The sequence below is a fragment of the Felis catus genome, chromosome C1, assembly GCF_018350175.1.
Source record: "Felis catus isolate Fca126 chromosome C1, F.catus_Fca126_mat1.0, whole genome shotgun sequence".
NCBI lineage: Eukaryota > Metazoa > Chordata > Mammalia > Carnivora > Felidae > Felis > Felis catus.
Genome location: NC_058375.1, coordinates 202,493,083 through 202,512,097, shown reverse-complemented (window position 1 = coordinate 202,512,097; position 19,015 = coordinate 202,493,083). Strand labels below are relative to the sequence as shown.

Below are 19,015 nucleotides of genomic sequence, written 5' to 3'. Positions count from 1 at the left end.
CTTTTTCTCCCAGTCTATCCAGTTACAGGTTTATTAATTCCACTGAATTTTTTTCAGTAAAAAATTGGGGGTGGGTTAAATAGGTGAAGGTGGTCAAAAGGTACAAACCTGCAATTATAAGTACTGGGACTGCAACGTGCAATGACTACAATAACAATATCGTATTGCATATTTCAAAGTTGTTAAGAGAGATCTTAAAGGTTCTCCTCACGAGAAAAATTTTTATAACTGTGTGTGGTGATGGATTTTAACTTATTGTGGTAATCATTCTGCAATATATACATGTATCAAATTGTTATGCTGTGCATTTAAAACTAACACAATGTTTGTTATGAGTCAATTATATCTCAAAAAAAGTCAGCTTTTGGTTTCATTGATTTTATCTATCGTTTTCCTGTTCTCATTTTCAATGATGTCTGTTCTTTATTATTTCCTTCCTTCTGTTCAATTTAGCTTAATTTGCTCCTTTTTCTATTTTCTTAAAGTGGAAAGGTTTGAACATTGAAGACCTTTCCTCCTTTCTAGTATTAGCATTTTATGCTACAAATTTCCCTGTAAGCTCTGTTTTAGCTGCACCCTGTAAGCTTTGATATGCTGTTTTCATTTTATTCACTTTCAAGTATTTTCTAATTTTTCATGTATCATTTCATTTATATTCAAACTTTTGTGATAACCTTTGAACTGTAAGCAAAAAGTCTAGGCCCAACATTTACCTTCTGCTTGTACTCTCAACTGACTTGGAGAAATTAAGTTTCAGAAAATATACGCAAGGGCAAACAACTAGCTTTATACTGTCTGAGTATTTTTTTTTTTTTTATCCCCCTACAGTTAAGTTTATCCCAAGATCCCAAATGCATCATCTAACTGTAGTGGTTTAAAAACCAGCAGAAGTAGGGTGTAATTTAAATCAGAATTAAGGATATAAATGTTTTCTTTTGGCTGGTACCTTGTTCATGTTTTAAATCCTCCATGGGAAATTTTTGTAACTTAAAAGTAGAAAACAATATATTGGGGGAAAAAGTTTCTAATTAGAGTACCACTTGAGAGGGGATGTAAAAAAGAGTAACATTCACTTGTATATGAGATTAACAGCTACTCCTTAAACGTATAATAAAATGTCTCTGAGAAATATGTCTCAGAAGTACCAAACTTTTTGTTTTTTATCTTAAAGTTTATTTATTTATTTGAGAGACCAAGAGAGAAAGCACGAGTTGGGGAGGGGCAGAGAGAGAGGTGGGGAGAGAAAGAATCCCAAGCAGGCTCCGCACTGTCAGTGCAGAGCCTGATGTGCAGCCTCGAACTTAGGAACCATGAGATCATGACCTGAGCCAAAGTTGGATACTTAACCAACTGAGCCACCCAGGTGCCTTCAAAGTACCAAACTTTTGAAGTATAGTTCCTGTTCCATGGTTTATAATTGTAGGGATATGAACACAAATTGAAGATAAAAACAGTAACAAACAAAACAAAGTCTGTACAACCAATGTTCTTATTGGGGCGCCTGGGTGGCTCAGTCAGTTAAGTGTCTGACTCTCGGTTTCTTGAGTTCAAGCCCCTCATTGGGCTCTGTGCTACCAGTGTGGAGCATGCTTGGGGTTGTCTCTCACTCCCTCTGCCCCTCCCCTCCTCAAAATAAATAAATAAACTTAAAACAAAAAAGTTTATTAAAAAAATCAATGTTCTTACTGTTTGGTCAGTATATGAGCAAAAACTATGAGAAAAAGATACTGAAGGGTGAGTTTGGAAAGAAATCATTTTCTTCTTCTTTTTTTAGTAGGCTCCATGCCCAACATGGGGCATGGGGATTGAACTCACGACCCTAAGATCAAGAGTTGCGTGCTTTACCGACTGAACCAGCCAGGCACCCCTGGAAAGAAACCTTGAATGTATTTACTTTTCACAAATCCAAAGACAGTTCTTTATTATCTGGGAGTCTGAGATCTGAAACAGCTAATGTATTATTTTCCTGAGCAAAACATATTTTAGACACATTTCCCATAGTAAATATATGTGGAAACATTAACTGTAGCATGCAAAAATTCAACTAGGTGAAGCAGAAGACAAACATCTGCAGTTATGGGAGAACAGCTCAAAAGTTAGAAAAGAGAAACAAACAAAACACAACACCAGCTCAAATTCTTATCCCTGTAATAATACTCTTTGTTGACTGCAGTTCTTGTTCTTTACTCTCCCTACAATTCCAATAAATGTTTCTACATATATGCTAAATTTAATCCCAAATGTTGGGCTTCATACCCTTATTAACAACACACAGAATGGTACTTGATAAGAACCATTATATGACTTATTTACTTATTATTTAACAAATATTTATTATTATTTGTTATTATATCCTCATTTATTAGTGAAAACAGACTCAACCTCAAAGACAAAAAACAAACAACTGGTGAACAAAAGTTATAAAAGACAAAACAAAACACCGAAGTTAAGATCGCTATTATGAACGAGCATTTCAGGCTTGTAAGACAACCCTAATAACTTACCAATAACTCCAAGACTGGTTAGCCGAAGATACTCAAAGGGACGCGTTTTGCTGACAGTGTGCAAAAAGGGGTACAAAAAAAGTGGGATGTGTGCTGCAAGAAATGCTGACCTGAAAGAAAAAGATAATCACATTCAGAGCCCAGACTCAATTTCTAAGGATTGTGAACATTCAATTTCCAGGCAGTTCATTCTGTAAGGTCTATAACATTGCCTAACCAAGAAACCTCTAGAAAAGGGTCAACAGTCATTAGTCTAGACCAATGGTTCTCAGTTGGGATGATTTTGCCCACCAGCGCACATGCGGCAATGTCTGGAGATAATTTTGGTTGTCACAACTGAGAGGGGTGCTAGTGGCATTCAGTGGGCAGAGGCCAGGGATGCTGCCAAACATCCAACAGAGCACAGGACAGCCCCCTTTCACTCCCCTCCTCCCACCACAAAACCTAGCTCAAAATGGCAATGTCAAGGTTAAAAAAAAAAAACCTAGTCTAGATCAATGGTTAAGAGAATACACCATTTTCCCTGTAATCAGTATCAAGTACCTGAAAAACTGATAAAATATCCAATTGCAGATTTAAAAAAGTAGGTCATAAAATGCTATTAAGTGCCCGAGAAATTCTCCTAGATGCCTTCCCTCACCTATTCACAGGTAGAGTCACACAAAACCTTATAAACCGAGACAGGAAAACAAAGGAGCCATTATCAGGTTTATCTGCTATGTTTAAATGCACACTGTTCTTTTTTTTGTTAGAGCATTTCAGATACACTAGATATTCTAAAAACATTGTAATCTGAAGCTAATATGTCAGGCAACTAATGTGGAACCAATTCATTACTTTATATTATTTATAGTTACACCTTATGGGAGAGCAAACACTCTAAATTTTTAACACAGTACTCTTGCATTTTTCTTAAGTGCTTAAAAATAACTTTCATAGTAACTTCTCTAGAGCTCTAAAACGTCAGTGTCAACCTAGCACTCAGATTTCATAAGGAAACTTGAGAAAAAGAGGAAAGACTTCAATAAGATGTCATTAAGTGCCTCAGAGCCATAAAGTCACAAAGCAGATACCTGAACAGGATTTTCCTTTTCCTGTCAGATGTAGCAGGCCAACTTGCATGCCAATTCTAATCTTTTGCAAGTCTGCCTAGAATCCTTGGTTAAGAAAGATTCTGAAGCCAAATCTAGGTTCAGTGGGGAAAAATGCTGGGTTCAAATATTTACTGAACTCCTGCTAAATGCCATGCACTGTGCCTCATATATGGCACAGTGATGTCTACCATGGGTTAAGGGGGGAGAAGTATCTACATACCTGACTTTTCTTGAGATGTGAACGCCACTCCTTTATTTTTATTTTTTTATTTGAGAGAGAGAGAGCGAGAGACAGAGAGAGAGAGTGTGCATGCACTCGAGTGGGGGTGAGGGGCAGTGGGAGAGAGAATCTTAAGCAGGCTCCACACTCAGCACAGAGCCTGATGTGGGGCTTGATCCCACAACCTTGGGATCATGACCTTAGCCGAAATCAAGAGTTGGACACTCAACTGACTAAGCCACCCAGGCGCCCCTATTTTATTTTTAAATAAACTTTACCTCTAACGTGGGGTTCAAACTTATGACCCTGAGATCAAGAGCCACATGCTCTACCAGGCGCCCCGTAAATGCCATTCCTTTAAAGTTCAGTGTTATAAATGAGTAAAAAGTAAATGAGACAACGGATTATTATTCAGCCTTAAAAAGGAAGAAAATTCTGACATATACTACAATGTAGACGTTATGCTAAATGAAGTAAGCCAATTACAAAAAGACTAATACTGAATGATTCCACTTAACTGAGATACTCAGAGTAGTCAAAATCATACAGACAGAAAATAGAAAGATGGTTCCCAGAGGCTATGGGAATGGGGAGTTATGGTTTAATGGATAAAGTTTCAGTTTTACAAGATGAAAAAAGGAATGGAGATGGCTGGTGGTGGTGGTTGCAAATTATAAAGGTATTCTTATTACTCAACTCTATGCTTATAAATAGTTGAAATGGTAAGCTTATGTTATGTATACTTTACTGCAATTTTAAAAAGGCAAAAAAAAATTATAAAAGAACATGTTAAACAATACTATACTGTTACTACATGAAAACCTGGTGAATTAGAGACCAGAAATTCTTCAGGAAAAGCAAAGCAAATGAGAATCCTGGGGATCCACACCCACACACATGCACCCCACTGCATGCCTCTTCCTCTCATTCATAAAAAGACCATATTCAATACAACCTCCATCAACAGACGCATCAAAGGACTGACCTGGTTTCCGGGTGTGATGCCACACATTGCAGTAATGCCAGAGCATTGCAAACTCTGTTAGATTGGTGTGCTGTCAAGGTGGGTGGGTTGATGGATGGATAAATATTTACAATTTCCTAAAAAATGGAAACCAGCAGCAGATGAATAAAGAACTTATTACAAAATGAATTCTGATGGTATTAAAGCAAAAACTCTAAAATCTCCCACAACTTAAAAAAAAAATTTTTTTTAACATTTATTTATTTTTGAGAGACAGAGCATGAGCGGGAAAGGGGCAGACAGAGAGGGAGACACAGAATCCAAAGCAGGCTCCAGGCTCTCAGCTGCCAGCACAGAGCCCGATGCAGGGCTCGAACTCACGAACTGTGATATCATGACCTGAGCCGAAGTCGGACATTTAACCGACTGAGCCACCCAGGCCCCCCAAAACTCCCACAACTTTTGATTCCACATATCCTGTAAGAACTGAACTATCAAAGTGGGAGCAGAAATAAACAATGCTATCTTTTCATCCCAAAGATACCTGAGACTATGAGAAATTTATACATAGGTTTCTAGAAGATTTGTCTGGAGGCAACTGTGGTCACCTACACTTCCCTCTTTATACCCAGCATCTGTTGAGGCCTTCACTTGAGGGGCTCTTATATTTATAATCCTCCATTTTGTCAGTACCCTGCTTGAAGTTATAGTGATAACTGGCCAGATAGCAAGTGTCAGTAGATCAACCACAGTGACTCATTAAGAAGTCTAAATTTGGTCAGGTAGCAACTGCAAAAAGGGAGAGATAAGAACGTAGGATGGGCACCTGGGTGGCTCAGTTGGTTAATCGACCAACTTCAGCTCGGGTCATGATCTCGCAGTTTGTGAGTTCGACCCCGCATCGGGCTCTGGGCTGACAACTCTGAGCCTGGAGCCTACTTCAGATTCTATGTCTCCCCCTCTCTCTACCCCTCCCCTGCTCATGCTCTGTGTCTGTCTCTCAGTAATAAATAAACGTTAAAAAAAAAAAAAAAAAAAGAACGTGGGTATACACATGGAGATATGTTCAAACAGCAGTGAACATATGTACTCTGTCAAAAGGTGATGATATGCTGTATACAATTCCTTTTTTTTTTTAATTGTAAAACTTTTATAGGAAAAGTCCCTGAAAAAAAGATTAGTTTTGGGGATTAAGAACACACTTATTGTGGGGCACCTGGGTGGCTCAATTGGTTGAGCATCTGACTTTGGCTCAAGTCATGACATCTTGTGGTTTGTGAGTTCGAGTTCCACGTTCGGCTCTGTGCTGACAGTTTGGAGCCTGGAGCCTGCTTGGAATTCTGTGTGTCTCTCTCTCTCTCTCTGCCCCTCCCCTGCTTGCAATCTGTCTCTCTCAAAAATGAATAAACATTAAAAAAAAAAAAAAGAATACACTTATTGTGATAAGCAATGAGTAATGTACAGAATTGTTGAATCACTGAATTGTAATACTGTATACCCGAAACTAATATAACACTGTATGTATGTTAATTATACATTAAAAAAAGGAAAGATTAGTTTCTTGGTTACATGATATAGGAAATGAATGCAAATTTACTTAACAGGCTTGAAAAATTAATCTAATTATTAGGAATTTTGGACAATACTTTAAAGGATGATTATTCCATTATCTTGGTATTGTAAGATTATACCATATCAATTTATTTCCCACCAATGATCATTACAGTCAGAACCAAATTTTGGTTACTTACCCTTTAATGTATAAGTGCACCTACCTCTAATCCTATAGCTATCATATCTTTATCTTAATATTTCCTTTTGCCAGAATATACCCTGCAGTTCTTATACTTTACTTTCTACCTTTTTTCTTCTGTCATGTACAAGTGTCTTGTGGTATTCCTAAAGCTGTGTTTTTCAAAGTGTAGTTCTCAGACTACCTGCATCAGAATCACCTGAGAGCAGGGCAGGTGCTTTCTAAAAAAAGATTTTTAATCTGAGACCAAATAAATCTTTTGGGTAAGACCCAAGAATCTGCATTTTAACAAGCACCTTAGACTTTTCTAAAACAGATTCTTACAAATGCTAACATTTAAAGAACTATTCTACCAAAGTCTTCGAAATCATTTGAGCAGACAGAGAGAGAGAAGCATGATAAACAGGAATGACCTGCAACTCACTGGTATGTACCCACCTGTAAAAGTGCTGCAATAGTACCAAATGAATGCCACAGCATGGGTGCAAGGTCAGGAACAGATTCTCGCTTCTTACTCAGCTCCAGCAAAGCATTTTCCCTTGTCTCAGGACTGGACAGCTCATTGATCCACTGATAGATTTTTTCTCTGTCTACTTGAGCCAGTGCAGTAGGCACAGGCTTCAAGTGGAAAAAAGAAAGTAAACATGTTTTGTTAGAGTCAAACCAAGTTTTACTCTGCTTTAGAGGGAACGTGTTTTTTATAAATACCAGGGGAGCTTTTCTATATCCGTACACTTGATGTAAATAAATTCAATCTCTCAAAATCTAAAACACACACACACACCTTTCAATAATTTCATGTTTAGAAATTTATCCAAGAGGTATACCTGGGCTGTACTGAGGACATACCAGGATGTTTACTGTTGCACTGTTACAAAAGCAGAAAACTTGAAATTGTAAAAATCTATCAACTAGGAACTGTTAGCTACCTATGGGTACATCTTTATTTGTAATACTATGTAGGTCTTTAAATAAATAGCTTTACATGTGTTGATACTAAATAAAACCAAAAAACAAAGCGTACAGAATAGTATAGACCCTTCCACTTATATACATAAATATACTTATATATTTACGTACAACATTTCTAGAATGACACATAAGAAACTTAACAGTAACAATAAAAAAAAAATGAAGCTTAACAGTAATTACTGCCAAGGTTGGAATCTACATGGGAAATTTACTTTTCCTTGTAAACAATAAAATCTTCTGCATAGTTTACTTTTCTTAAGCATATATCTATAATAGTTTATTTGATTTTATTATTTTGATATATTTTTAAAATGCTGATTTATTTTGAGAGAGAGAGAGAAGGAGGAGGAAAGAGAATCCCAAGCAGGCTCTGCGCTGTCAGTGTAGAGTCTGATGCGGGGCTCAATCTCATGAACCACAAGATTGTGACCTGAGCTGAAATCAAGAGTTAGGACACTTAACCAACTGAGCCACTCAGGTGCCCCTGTAAGTTTTTGAAAGGAAAAAAGTTACACCCTCCCCACTCACTTCTGGTCCTTCCCCCATTAATTCTGGCATCCCCTTCCACGGAGCAGAAAACATATGTAATTTGGAAAAGCTCCCCTTCTAATGATTCTTATACATACTCTACCTCTACCCCTTTGAGAATCATCCATTACTTACTCACATAGGGGCAAGACGGACAACATTCTTTTATTATTGTACTAAAGCATCACAACGTTCAAAAAAATTTGAGCATTTCTATAATTCTCCACACCTGTCAAACAGCCTGTGCCCTCGGTTAACTCCCTTAATTATTCTTCTTTGGAAAATATGATAGAGTAGAAAAATGATTACCATTGCTATTTTTAGCTCTAAAGTCCTAACAGATTCAAGATTTCGATCCCTATGCCCAGTATTTTCTCACTTAGTTACCCCAACCAGGGGAATTATTGGGTAGATGGGGGGCAGAAGGGGTAGGCAAAAAAAAAAAAAAAAAAGAAAAAAAAAAAAAGAAAAAAAAAAGAACTATACTTACAGATGAGATCACTATCACTCAGAGGATTAACCTGCTCAATTCACCCAAGTATGAACTTGCATATTCCAGTGCCTTCCTGAACTGCATTACACAGCTTCCCATGGTATTTATATGTTCCCACTACAGCTTAGTGTGATAGAATGACCTACCCATCGTACAGATGGAAAGATGAGGCACAGAAAGGACAACTGTCTTTGTTGAAGAACAAAAGTCTAAGATAGACTTTGAGGTGCACTCACAATCACTGTACCCAAGCTGAACAGTCTTCTATAAATGGAAGCTTGATTATAAGCTTTTAGCTTAATGTTTATCATTTCACTTGCTTGACAGAATGAACCACAAAGTGTTCTGCTAAATGGACTGAAATACCATGCAGCTTAAGTCTTCTTTAAGTGCCTCAATCTGTTGAAAGGTATTTTGTAACTCCCATCAGTGGTGGTCCTCAAGGTAGCCCAGGCTCCCACAGCAGCAATATGAAGAAGTAACAGGGTAGTCCTACCCCCCCCACCTCCCCAATAGCAAAAGCAGTATTGTCCAAGCACTTGCCCTTTCCAGGCTACTACAGATAGGCCCTCAACTTAAAAAATTATTTTTGGAAATGTAATTCCCACCAGGAAGACAGGGTATGTTTATTTATAGAGTATTATATCACCTTAAAAAGCTCTGTGGAAACAAGGGCTAAAATTTTAGCTTTGAGTTTCCTGCCCACAGTCTCCTGGATGACCCAAAATCCAATAACTAAAGGGGTCTCAGAGATACTCATTGCTCTATTAATAGAGTATCTATAATGATTAGTCTTTACTCATTCAACTCCCCCTAAAGTCCTGTTGCCCCAAACCACTAAGCTCCATTGCCCCCAGTACAGCCAGTTTGCAACCTGTATCTGGAACTCCTATGCCTCATGCTGCCCCAGGGAGCCCTGGGTGTAGAACAGCAGGATGCACTTGTAGCCACCGATCAGCATATCATGGCTTCTGAACACCAGGCCCCACCCCCACATATTCTATTTCCAGAGCTGGCCTAACTTCAGCAAGGAGATGGTGTCCTTGGAGCGATGCTAACACTCTAGAGGGCCTGGTGCCTAGTTGGGCATCTAACGTCATGGCCACCTGCTGCCAGCAATACTCCAACTTTTAAGGCTACTTGTGGGAGCTGCAGCCTCTGTGGGGCTTTGGTTCTAAGAGAGCTAGGGATGTCAGGTGGGTGGTAATGTCCTCTCAGGCACTAGCTTGGACCTATGGGCTCTGTAGCCATTCTAGCAAAGGGAAGGCAGTGAGGGCAGTTTGGTGCCAGGAAATACTTGAGATAAGAACCCTCTTTTTCATCACCCCCAGTGAATTTTGCCTACAATTTAACAGGAGTTAGTTTAACCCTACTGAATACCTATTTGTTATGGGATGAATACAATTATTTCTTTAAAACAAAAATTTTTTTAAACATTTATTCATTATTGAGAGACAGAGAGAGAGCGTGAGCAGGGGAGGGGCAGAGAGAGAGGGACACAGAATCTGAAGCAGGCTCCAGGCTCCGAGCTGTCTGCACAGAGCCCGAGGCGGGGCTTGAACTCACAAACTGAGAGATCATGACCTGAGCTGACGTCGGACGCTTAACCAACTGAGCCACCCGGGCGCCCCTGAATACAATTATTTCTTAAAACAAAAATGGGAGCTAACACACATAGTGCTTACTCTGTCAGGCACTGTCCTAAACAAATACTTGTCACTACTCTCATTTTATAGAGGAGGAAACACTGTTATTTTGCCAAAGCCAAAATCTGAATCCAGGCAGCCTGGCAACAGAGTCCATACTCTTTGCTTTGCTAATGCTGTTTCTCACCTGACTGAAAGATTAGGTCTGATCTAAAGATGACGTTTAAAGGGCACCTGAGTGGCTCAGTTGGTTAGTGTCTGACTCTGGCTCAGGTTATAATCTCACGGCTCCTGAGTTCAAGCCCTGCGTCAGGTTCTATGCTGATACCTCGGAGCCTGGAGCGTACTTCGGATTCCATGTCTTCCTCTCTCTCTGCCCCTCCCCTGCTCGCGTGCTCTCTCTCTTTCTCTCTCGCTCAAAAATAGATAAACATTAAAAAAATAATAAAGATGAGCTCAAAACAGCTTTGTCCTGTGACCTGGACAATAGATACAGGGAACATATATATAAAAAGCTCAGACAAAAACCTAAAATGTTACTGCTGTTAGTTCAGCCGAATCTGAAAAACAATCAGCACCATGAACAATACCCAATACTGTCGATGTGAAGGGATATTCTCGACTTAATTGAGACTACAAAGCACATGATAATCATCAACAAAATTTTTTTTTAATGTTATTTAAGTAAGCTCTATGCCCAACGTGAGGCTTGAACTCACAACCCAGAGGTCAAGAGTCTCATATTCTACGAACTGAGCCAGCCAGGCACCTCAATAATCATCATTTTAATGAGAAAGTCAGTGAGATAGTTGGACCTAATTCCCTATGTCAAATCATGGTTCTCATAGGAATAATCTAGCTAGTGATAGCCACTTCACTCTCACACACACACCTCCACCACACACATCAACAGGTAATTTTATAACACATGCAGTTTAGTTATTGTGGAGAATAAAAGGGAAAATATTTTTACATTTTGATTTACATATTGATATATGTACAGGTGACTTGAATGTGGGTTTGAACTACACAGGTCACTCATACATGGACTCTTTTCAGTAACTACAGTACTGTAAATGTATTTTCCCTTCCTTATGACTGTCTTCACATTTTCTTTTCTCTATCATAAGAATGTAGCATATAATATACATAACATACAAAATATGTGTGGATCAACTGTTATCAGTAAGGCTAACAGTTAAGAGCAGGCTATTAAGAATTCAGTTTTGGGGGAATCAAAAGTTTTATGCAGATTTCCAACTGTGCATGGGGGAGGTTGGCATCCCTAACCCCTACCCTGTTCAAGGGTCATCCGTATTAATATTACCAGATGACTGACAAAATCCTCTGGACATTATCCTTGAATAAAACTCCAAAGCACAATTCTAGCATTTCAGTAGATCTTGATGGAAATAAAACCCCAATATGTATCTTACCCTCTTTCTAAATCCCAAGGATCATTTAGGCACACCTTTCACAAAAATATTAGAATCTGAAAATTCATGTCTTCCTAAGAGTGTGGGAAGTGAAAGAGGCAGGTGGGGTAGATAAGGAAAGAGACAGAACCGTACTGAACATTAAAAAAACTTTTTCAATGTTTATTTTTAAGAGACAGAGGGTGAGTGGGGAAGGGTACGGGGAGACATGGAATCCAAAGCAGTCTCCAGGCTCTGAGCCATCAGCACAGAGCCCAATGCGGGACTGGAACTCAAGAGCTGTGAGATCATGACCTGAGCCCAAGTCTGATGCTCAACCGACTGAGCCACGCAGGTGCCCCTGTACTGGACATTTTTTAAAACATGGTTTCAGTTACTGAACAGAACACGGTTATTATCCTCATTTTACAACTGATGAAAGTATGAGTAAAGGATGGTAGGTTTCCTCTTCCTGCCATTCTCTAAACATCACCACTAAAGATTCCTAAAGCAATTGCTACAATTCTTTTATAATTTACTAATCCATTTCTGAGGCTGTGGATGATATAGAATTCAATCTAGGAGCATACACTCCTCTTCTGGAGAAGCATAACTTCTCTACTGGAGACTACTTTAAACACATTAAAAGTAATAGCAGAATACTGCCACAAGAATTGAAGTTAACACTTTTTTTTTTAAAGTTTATGTATTTTTGAGTGGGGGGAGAGAAAGAGAGAGTGGGGGGCACAGAGGCACGGGGTGGGGGGCAGAGGATCAGAAGCAGGCTCTGTGCTGACAGCAGTGAGCCCAATGTGGGGCTTGAACTCACAAACCGTGAGATCATGACCTGAGCTGAAGGACCTGAACTGAAGCCAGCTACTTAACCAGGTCAACACTTCTTGGATCACGTGAAATCTATGGATCTTTTCCTCAGGAAAACATGCAATTGCAAATTGTTTTGCACATAATTTCTTCTACACAAAATTTACACACAATTTAAAAGAATTCATAGACCCCATGTAACCTATGCATGGATCCAGAATTAAGAACCTGTTTATCAAGTGAAAGAATAGAAAAGACCCCAATTTACATGTAACTACACAAGCACAATAAGCGGAATGCACACTGCACTGGAAGCCAGAAATGGCTTCAAAATACAGTTTCGCCATTTCTATAATTGTGTGACCTAGTGTAAGTCATTTACTTTGGCAAGCCTTAATTTTATCATTGGTAAAATAAGGGAACGATACCATAAAGTCCCAGGCAGCTCTCAAATCTTGGAAATTACTTTATTTAGTTCTTAGTTATTGCTGAGAGACTAATCTAAGAGCTCTTTTAAAAAGTTAATTTTATTGAGGTTAATTTGCATAAAATTTTAAGCGGACCCATTTTAAGTGTATGTTTCAATGACTTTTTTGTTTGTTTGTTTGCTTTTTAACGTTTATTTATTTTTGAGACAGACAGAGACAGAGCGTGAACGGGGGAGGGTCAGAGAGAGGGAGACACAGAATCTGAAACAGGCTCCAGGCTCTGAGCTGTCAGCACAGAGCCCGACGCAGGGCTCGAACCCACGGACTGTGAGATCATGACCTGAGCCAAAGTCGGCCGCTTAACTGACTGAGCCACCCAGGTGCCCCACGTTTCAATGACTTTTGAGAACTTTATATACCTGAGTAACCACCACCACAATCAAGATCTAGACCTCTTCTTTAGGAGTACCTGGGTGGCTCTGACAGCTCAGAGCCTGGAGACTGCTTTGGATTCTGTGTCTCCATCTCTCTCTGCCCTCCCCTGCTCATTCTCTGTCTCTGTCTCAAAAATAAACATTATATATATACATATAGACAGACTTCTTCCACCATCCCCAGAAGTTCTCTGGTACTTCTTTCAGTAAACCACACACCCAGTCTTAGGCAATCACAGATAGGCATTCTGCCACTATAGAATAGGGTTGCCTTTTCTAGAAATTATACAGGAGGTAACATATATTGAACATAAACATACTTTGTTTTTTTTAACACGCTTTTTTTAAAGTTTATTTATTTTGAGAGAGAGAGAGAAAGAGAGAGCGCGTGCACACACACACACACACGAGCAGGGGAGGGGCAGAGAGAGAATCCCAAGCAGGCTCTGCATTGTCAGCACAGAGCCCAACAGGGGCTCGAACTCACAAATGGAGAGATCATGACCTGAGATGAAATCCAGAGTTGGCCGTTTAACCACCTGAGCCACCCAGGCACCCCAAAACATAGTATGTTTATACCAATGTACCAGTCACTGAGGATTACCTCAGAATTCAAAGAGGAAACAGGTTCAGGGAGGTTTAGCAGACTCAAATTCACACTGTGAGTGTATGCTGGAATTAAATTCAAACTGTAGTCTACTTCTTTATACAATCAGTAAGCCCTACCCTAGTCTGTAGGATTGAAATCACAATGATCCTTCCAAGTTGAAGAAATTATTTTTTAAGAACTCAATACAGAACTTTGAGTTTAACATTCTATTCTAATACAGGTCATTAACAGTTGGACTTGGATAAACAGTGGGTTCAATTACAGAAACCAGAAAGTCATTTATGAGAAGTATGATTTGGACTATTAGTTATCATCCTCAACACTTACTTCCAAGATTAGAAATCATATAGAACTGTACATTTTCAGGTATAACCTCCTTAAAGTTAGTGGTCCTTTCAACAGATCAGTTTAAAAAATGTTTATATTACCAAAATTTAGGAGAGAATCACCCTCCTCTCTTCTGTTTAATGGTTTGGATATGAAAAAGGTATTTCAAGTAAATTTTTCCTTTCAACAAAGCTTAACAAGGCAAGACACTTACCAAAGTCAGTCATCAATGGCTAAACTCTTAAGTGTCACACAGGGTACTGATAGTTCGTCATCTATCTCTGAAAGATCTTAACTCCACGTGAAAAGGAGAAAGAGATTTCGGACTTCAAAAAAAAAAAAAAAAAAAGACCCACGTTATCCTTAAGTGGGAGCAAAATAAGACTTTCCCCCCTCATCAGCTAAAAAATTGGTATTGATGGCTTTTTAAAACAGGAAATAACCAAACCTCTCAATATAACTTTATATTCAAGAGCCAAAGTACCTGTTGGTTTTGCTACCAGTAACTATGGGACAGTGAATAAAGAAAAATGTCACAAGATTGAAAGAGATTATTTTCCTAAATCTGGAGATGACTTAACATGTGGCTTTGGTGTCTGCATAATGATACTCCAAGAAAACACACTTTCTAAATAGTGCCAAAGGAAATATTAAATTAGCTTAATTATCTTCATATTTTTAGAAGGGCCAGGATGTTCTTCAAAACACCCCTTTAAAAATTGAAGTGAATAAGCAAAGAGAAGTTAGGCAATTTGCTTAAAACTTCAACAGGAGACATGGGAGGAGACAGCATTTAAATCAGATCCCTCAGAGTGCACAATGTTCCTTTTACTTGCCAAACAGGAGAGCACCTGGGAATCCAGCACAGCTTCAACAAAAAGATGTAAACTGACTGATGATGCTACTGGTTACGTGGAAAGTGAGGGTAAAAACGTGTTTAAGGATACTAAGACCACCAGTGGAAATTAGTGGAGAAATTTTTTAAAAAATTCATACCCAATGCATCTCTCAAATAAAGGCTTACCTTTGGCTATTTTAGATCACTAGCGGAACAGTCATTAAAGACCCACAATATGTGAAAATCTGTAGTTCTACTAATCTGAAACAACCTCCAAGGTCCACAACAAGGTGATTTGTTACTTTGCTGAGGCAGGAATTATAGTCCCAAGGCTGAAGTCTGGGAGCAAGTCACTTAACCAATGAGTGTATCTGGCCAACAACTGAGCACTTTGTTATTTGCATTTCATCTTTAGAATAATCCTGTGTGGCATTTCTGTCCCTATTTCACAGATGTGAGAAAGAAATTATATTTTATGGTGGCAATAATGACAATGTTAAAATGTATTCTGTAAAGTATGACAAGAATATACCATACTGTACATTTCTAGCATAATACACTACTGAAGACTCAAAATTTAAGATACTTTCCAAATTATCTCAATTCTTCCCTCTAGTGAATGAAATCCTGCATTCACATGTGATCACATTCTCCTTTGATAGTACTATCTCCCTAGCTGAACTAATGCTTTACCTGTTATTTTAAAAAAGAGATAAAGGCATACACAGGTATAGGTTTTCATCATTCAGCAAAAAAAATTTTCTCAATGGGCTTAGATTAAAGGTAGTGTTGCATTAAACTCTTCTCAATTTCCAGTAATATACACCATGACTATCCCTTTACATATATCAGAATAATACGAGCAGTTTAGTCTAATAGAAGGCATGAAAGATTGGGAAAGAGGTGGTTGAACTTTTCTATGCTTCAGTTTCCTCAGTAACCAAACAGTCTAGTGAATGAGTGGTACAAAGCAACTTGTCAGAACTTGTGTGTGATTCCCAGTAGCATAACAGATGAAAATGGTTATGAAAGCTCAGATTTTTTTAATTGAAAAATTTTAATTTTAAAATTTTAAAATTAAAAATTTTAATTAAAAAATTTTAAATTAAATTTATTAACTTATTTAAAAATTTTATCTTTTGAGAGACTGAGCACGAGCAGTGGAGGGGCAGAGAGAGGGAGACACAGAATCGAAACAGGCTTCAGGCTCCACGCTGTCAGCACAGAGCCCAACGTGTGGCTCAAACTCACAAAAATATGGGGTTCAGACCCACAAATGTGAGATCATGACCTGAGCCGAAGTCGGATGCTCAACCAACTGAGCCACCCAGGAGCCCCTAAAAGCTCAGATTTGAAATCAATGTAAAGCAATGTAACTTATTTGAAGAAACATATACTTAGTGTCTATTATAAGTAATGAGTCACAACCTTAATCATTGTTCAAAAGATGCATTAGGGGATAAGTGAAAATAAAAGGAAGTGAATAGGTACAGAGTTTGGATAGTCATAAATAAAAGAGCAGTTTGGTACCAAAGCCTGGAGAAGACACAATCAGATTGTGGGAAATGGACAAGCCAAACTTACAAGAATCCCTTGGGTAACCTGTCCCTCCCCTACTAGCAGCAACCTTAACTTCTGACTTGCTTCTTCCCAAATTACATGTGTAATTTAGGAGAAGAAACAAAAAAGCTGGGGAAATTGCAGTCACTTAATAGAAAGATGTAATGCCGAGAGTGGATACTCTGAGTAGTTACAAATGCTTAGAAACACAGTGAGAGGAGGCAGAGATGTCACTGGCCCCAGAAGTGACAATGTTTTCTATAGCCGAGTCACATTCAGCGTACTCTTTCACTTTTTATATTTATTTATTTATTAAAAAAAATTTTTTTTAATGTTTATTTTTGAGACAGAGAGAGACAGAGCATGAATGGGGGAGGGTCAGAGAGAGGGAGACACAGAATCTGAAACAGGCTCCAGGCTCTGAGCTGTCAGCACAGAGCCCGACGCAGGGCTCGAACTCACCGACCGCGAGATCATGACCTGAGCTAAAGTTGGCCGCTGAACCGACTGAGCCACCCAGGCACCCCTCACTTTTTATATTTAAAGTTAAAGCAATTTTTTTTTTTTTTTTTGCTCTCTATTTAGTACTTATGTCATTTTGCCTGATAATGCACTTTCAGTGTATTATCATCTTAAGTCACTTCACCCTAGTGGAACAAAAAAAGTACAACTGGTATTCAGAAGAGTGTGCTCAAATCATATGATCTCATTTCCCCATTATGGCTAGGTGCTCTCAGTAGTCACCTCCCTCATCTATACTCTTTCATTCATTTGAGTATTTGAGACCAAACTTTGTGCTAGGAACTGTCTTGGCACTTGGGGTAACCATGTAAACAAGATCCATAGGATCTCTGTCCTTGCCCTCAAGAAGCAGACAGTCAACAAACAGGTAAGTTAATACAAAAATTACAAACTGAGATAAACGCTGAGAAGGATATTTTAAGAGAGAAAAGTTAGGGGTTACAAAACCTCTTTAAAGACAGTGATCAAGAGAAGGCTACTCTGGGGAGATTTAGGCAGAGACCCAAGGAAGACGAGCCAGTTACACCCACCGGCTGTGTGTGTGTGTGTGTGTGTGTGTGTGTGTGTGTGCGCGCGTGTGTGCGCGCGCCCGGGCGCGCAATGGGGGGTGGTACGTGGTAAGAGCATCCCAAGAATAGAGAATCAGAAACTGCAAGTGAAGTAGAAAAGCGCAGGTATAAGGGGCAGGCGGCCAACGCAGCTGGAGCCTACGGAGCAAATGACATAAGACCAGACCGCAAACGTAAGGACCGTATCGTACAGGGAGGGCCTCACAGGCCACAGCAAAGAGTCTGGATTTTATCTAAACGCAATGGAAAGTCCAAGAACTACTTCAGACAGGTGAATTACACGATCCGTTTTTCTTATTAAAAGATCGCCCTGGTTAAATGAGATGTGTGAAAAAGGTGTTAAGGGCAGAGCACCGTAAGTCAGACGTAATAGGTGTTCACTTCTCCCGGTCCCGGATTTTCCACCTGTAAAACAAGTGGTGTGAGCTAGAAGCCATTTCTTTCCCGCTGCGAAGTGCCCAGGCAGCGAGCGAGTTCCGAGAGCAAGGGCCGTGTCAGATTGACCACGGAATTCCCCCTCGTCCCCGCCGACGCCCAGCACGCAACCGGCACCCTGAGACTGTTGGTCAGCGCAATGAATCAATGAATGGCCTGCCCCGGCCGCGAGGGAGGCGCTCCGGCGCGGGACCAGGCCCCGGGGCCGGAAAAGAACGCGATACGCGGCGCAGGAGGCTGCGAGAGCCGACCGGAGAGGAAAGTGGGGGCCGGCTCCACCAGAGTGAAGGCGCCAAGAGGGATGGGCCTCGCAGACTGAGGGCAGGAGGAGCTGGGACACCGGGCCCGACACGGGGACCTGGGAGAGGAGGCCGAAAAGCCGGGCTAAGGACGGGGTCTGGGCCCAGGCCGGAACGCCCAGCCACTCACCGCAGCCGTCGCCAAGCTGTGCATGTTGAGGGCGGCCGCCGCTCTTCTCCCACTGCCGGACGCTTCTGACCCGCGTCCCCGCTTCAGTGACTCTGCCGCCAAAGATGAAGAGCCGCCGCAGCCGCCATCCGCCTCCGGCTCGCTCCGCCCCCTTCGCAGCCCTGTGACCCTTCACCCCTGACCCCGCCCACACACCTCTTCCCGCCTCCTGGCTCTTGGTGGAGTTAATAGTCCCAAAGTCTGTCCTTTGCCTCTTAAGATTCTTGGCCAGAAGGACGTCCGCCACCTACTAGTCCCCGCATCCTCTGGCTTCGAGCAGGTATCCCCAGAGAGGAGCGTGAACTCTGACTCTCCTCCGGAGGCCAGGGAAGGGCGGGAAAAGCCTGGCCGTCTCGGAGGACAAGCAGTGCGCATGCCCAACTGGGCTGTGTAGGAGGGGAAATGACGGAAAG

At 40.3% G+C, this 19,015-nt stretch overlaps 1 protein-coding gene across 4 annotated transcripts in view; it reads right to left on the bottom strand.

The window, feature by feature from the left end:
- The window catches only part of CNOT9 (CCR4-NOT transcription complex subunit 9), a 36,113-nt gene extending 17,113 nt beyond the window's left edge, over positions 1-19,000 (bottom strand). The window contains exons 1-4 of one of the 4 annotated variants that reach the window (XM_045034480.1): positions 18,759-19,000; positions 6,974-7,153; positions 4,804-4,919; positions 2,505-2,614 (exon numbers count right to left, since the gene is read on the bottom strand). In XM_045034480.1, coding sequence (XP_044890415.1) covers positions 2,505-2,614; positions 4,804-4,919; positions 6,974-7,153; positions 18,759-18,977 — 625 coding nt within the window. In that variant the 5' untranslated portion in view covers positions 18,978-19,000. Of the gene's footprint in view, positions 1-2,504; positions 2,615-4,803; positions 4,920-6,973; positions 7,154-18,563; positions 18,737-18,758 lie in introns of those variants that run through there. The other 3 variants (XM_011285555.4, XM_011285554.4, XM_011285556.3) reach the window with 3 other exon arrangements.
- Positions 19,001-19,015: the final 15 nt, after the last annotated feature.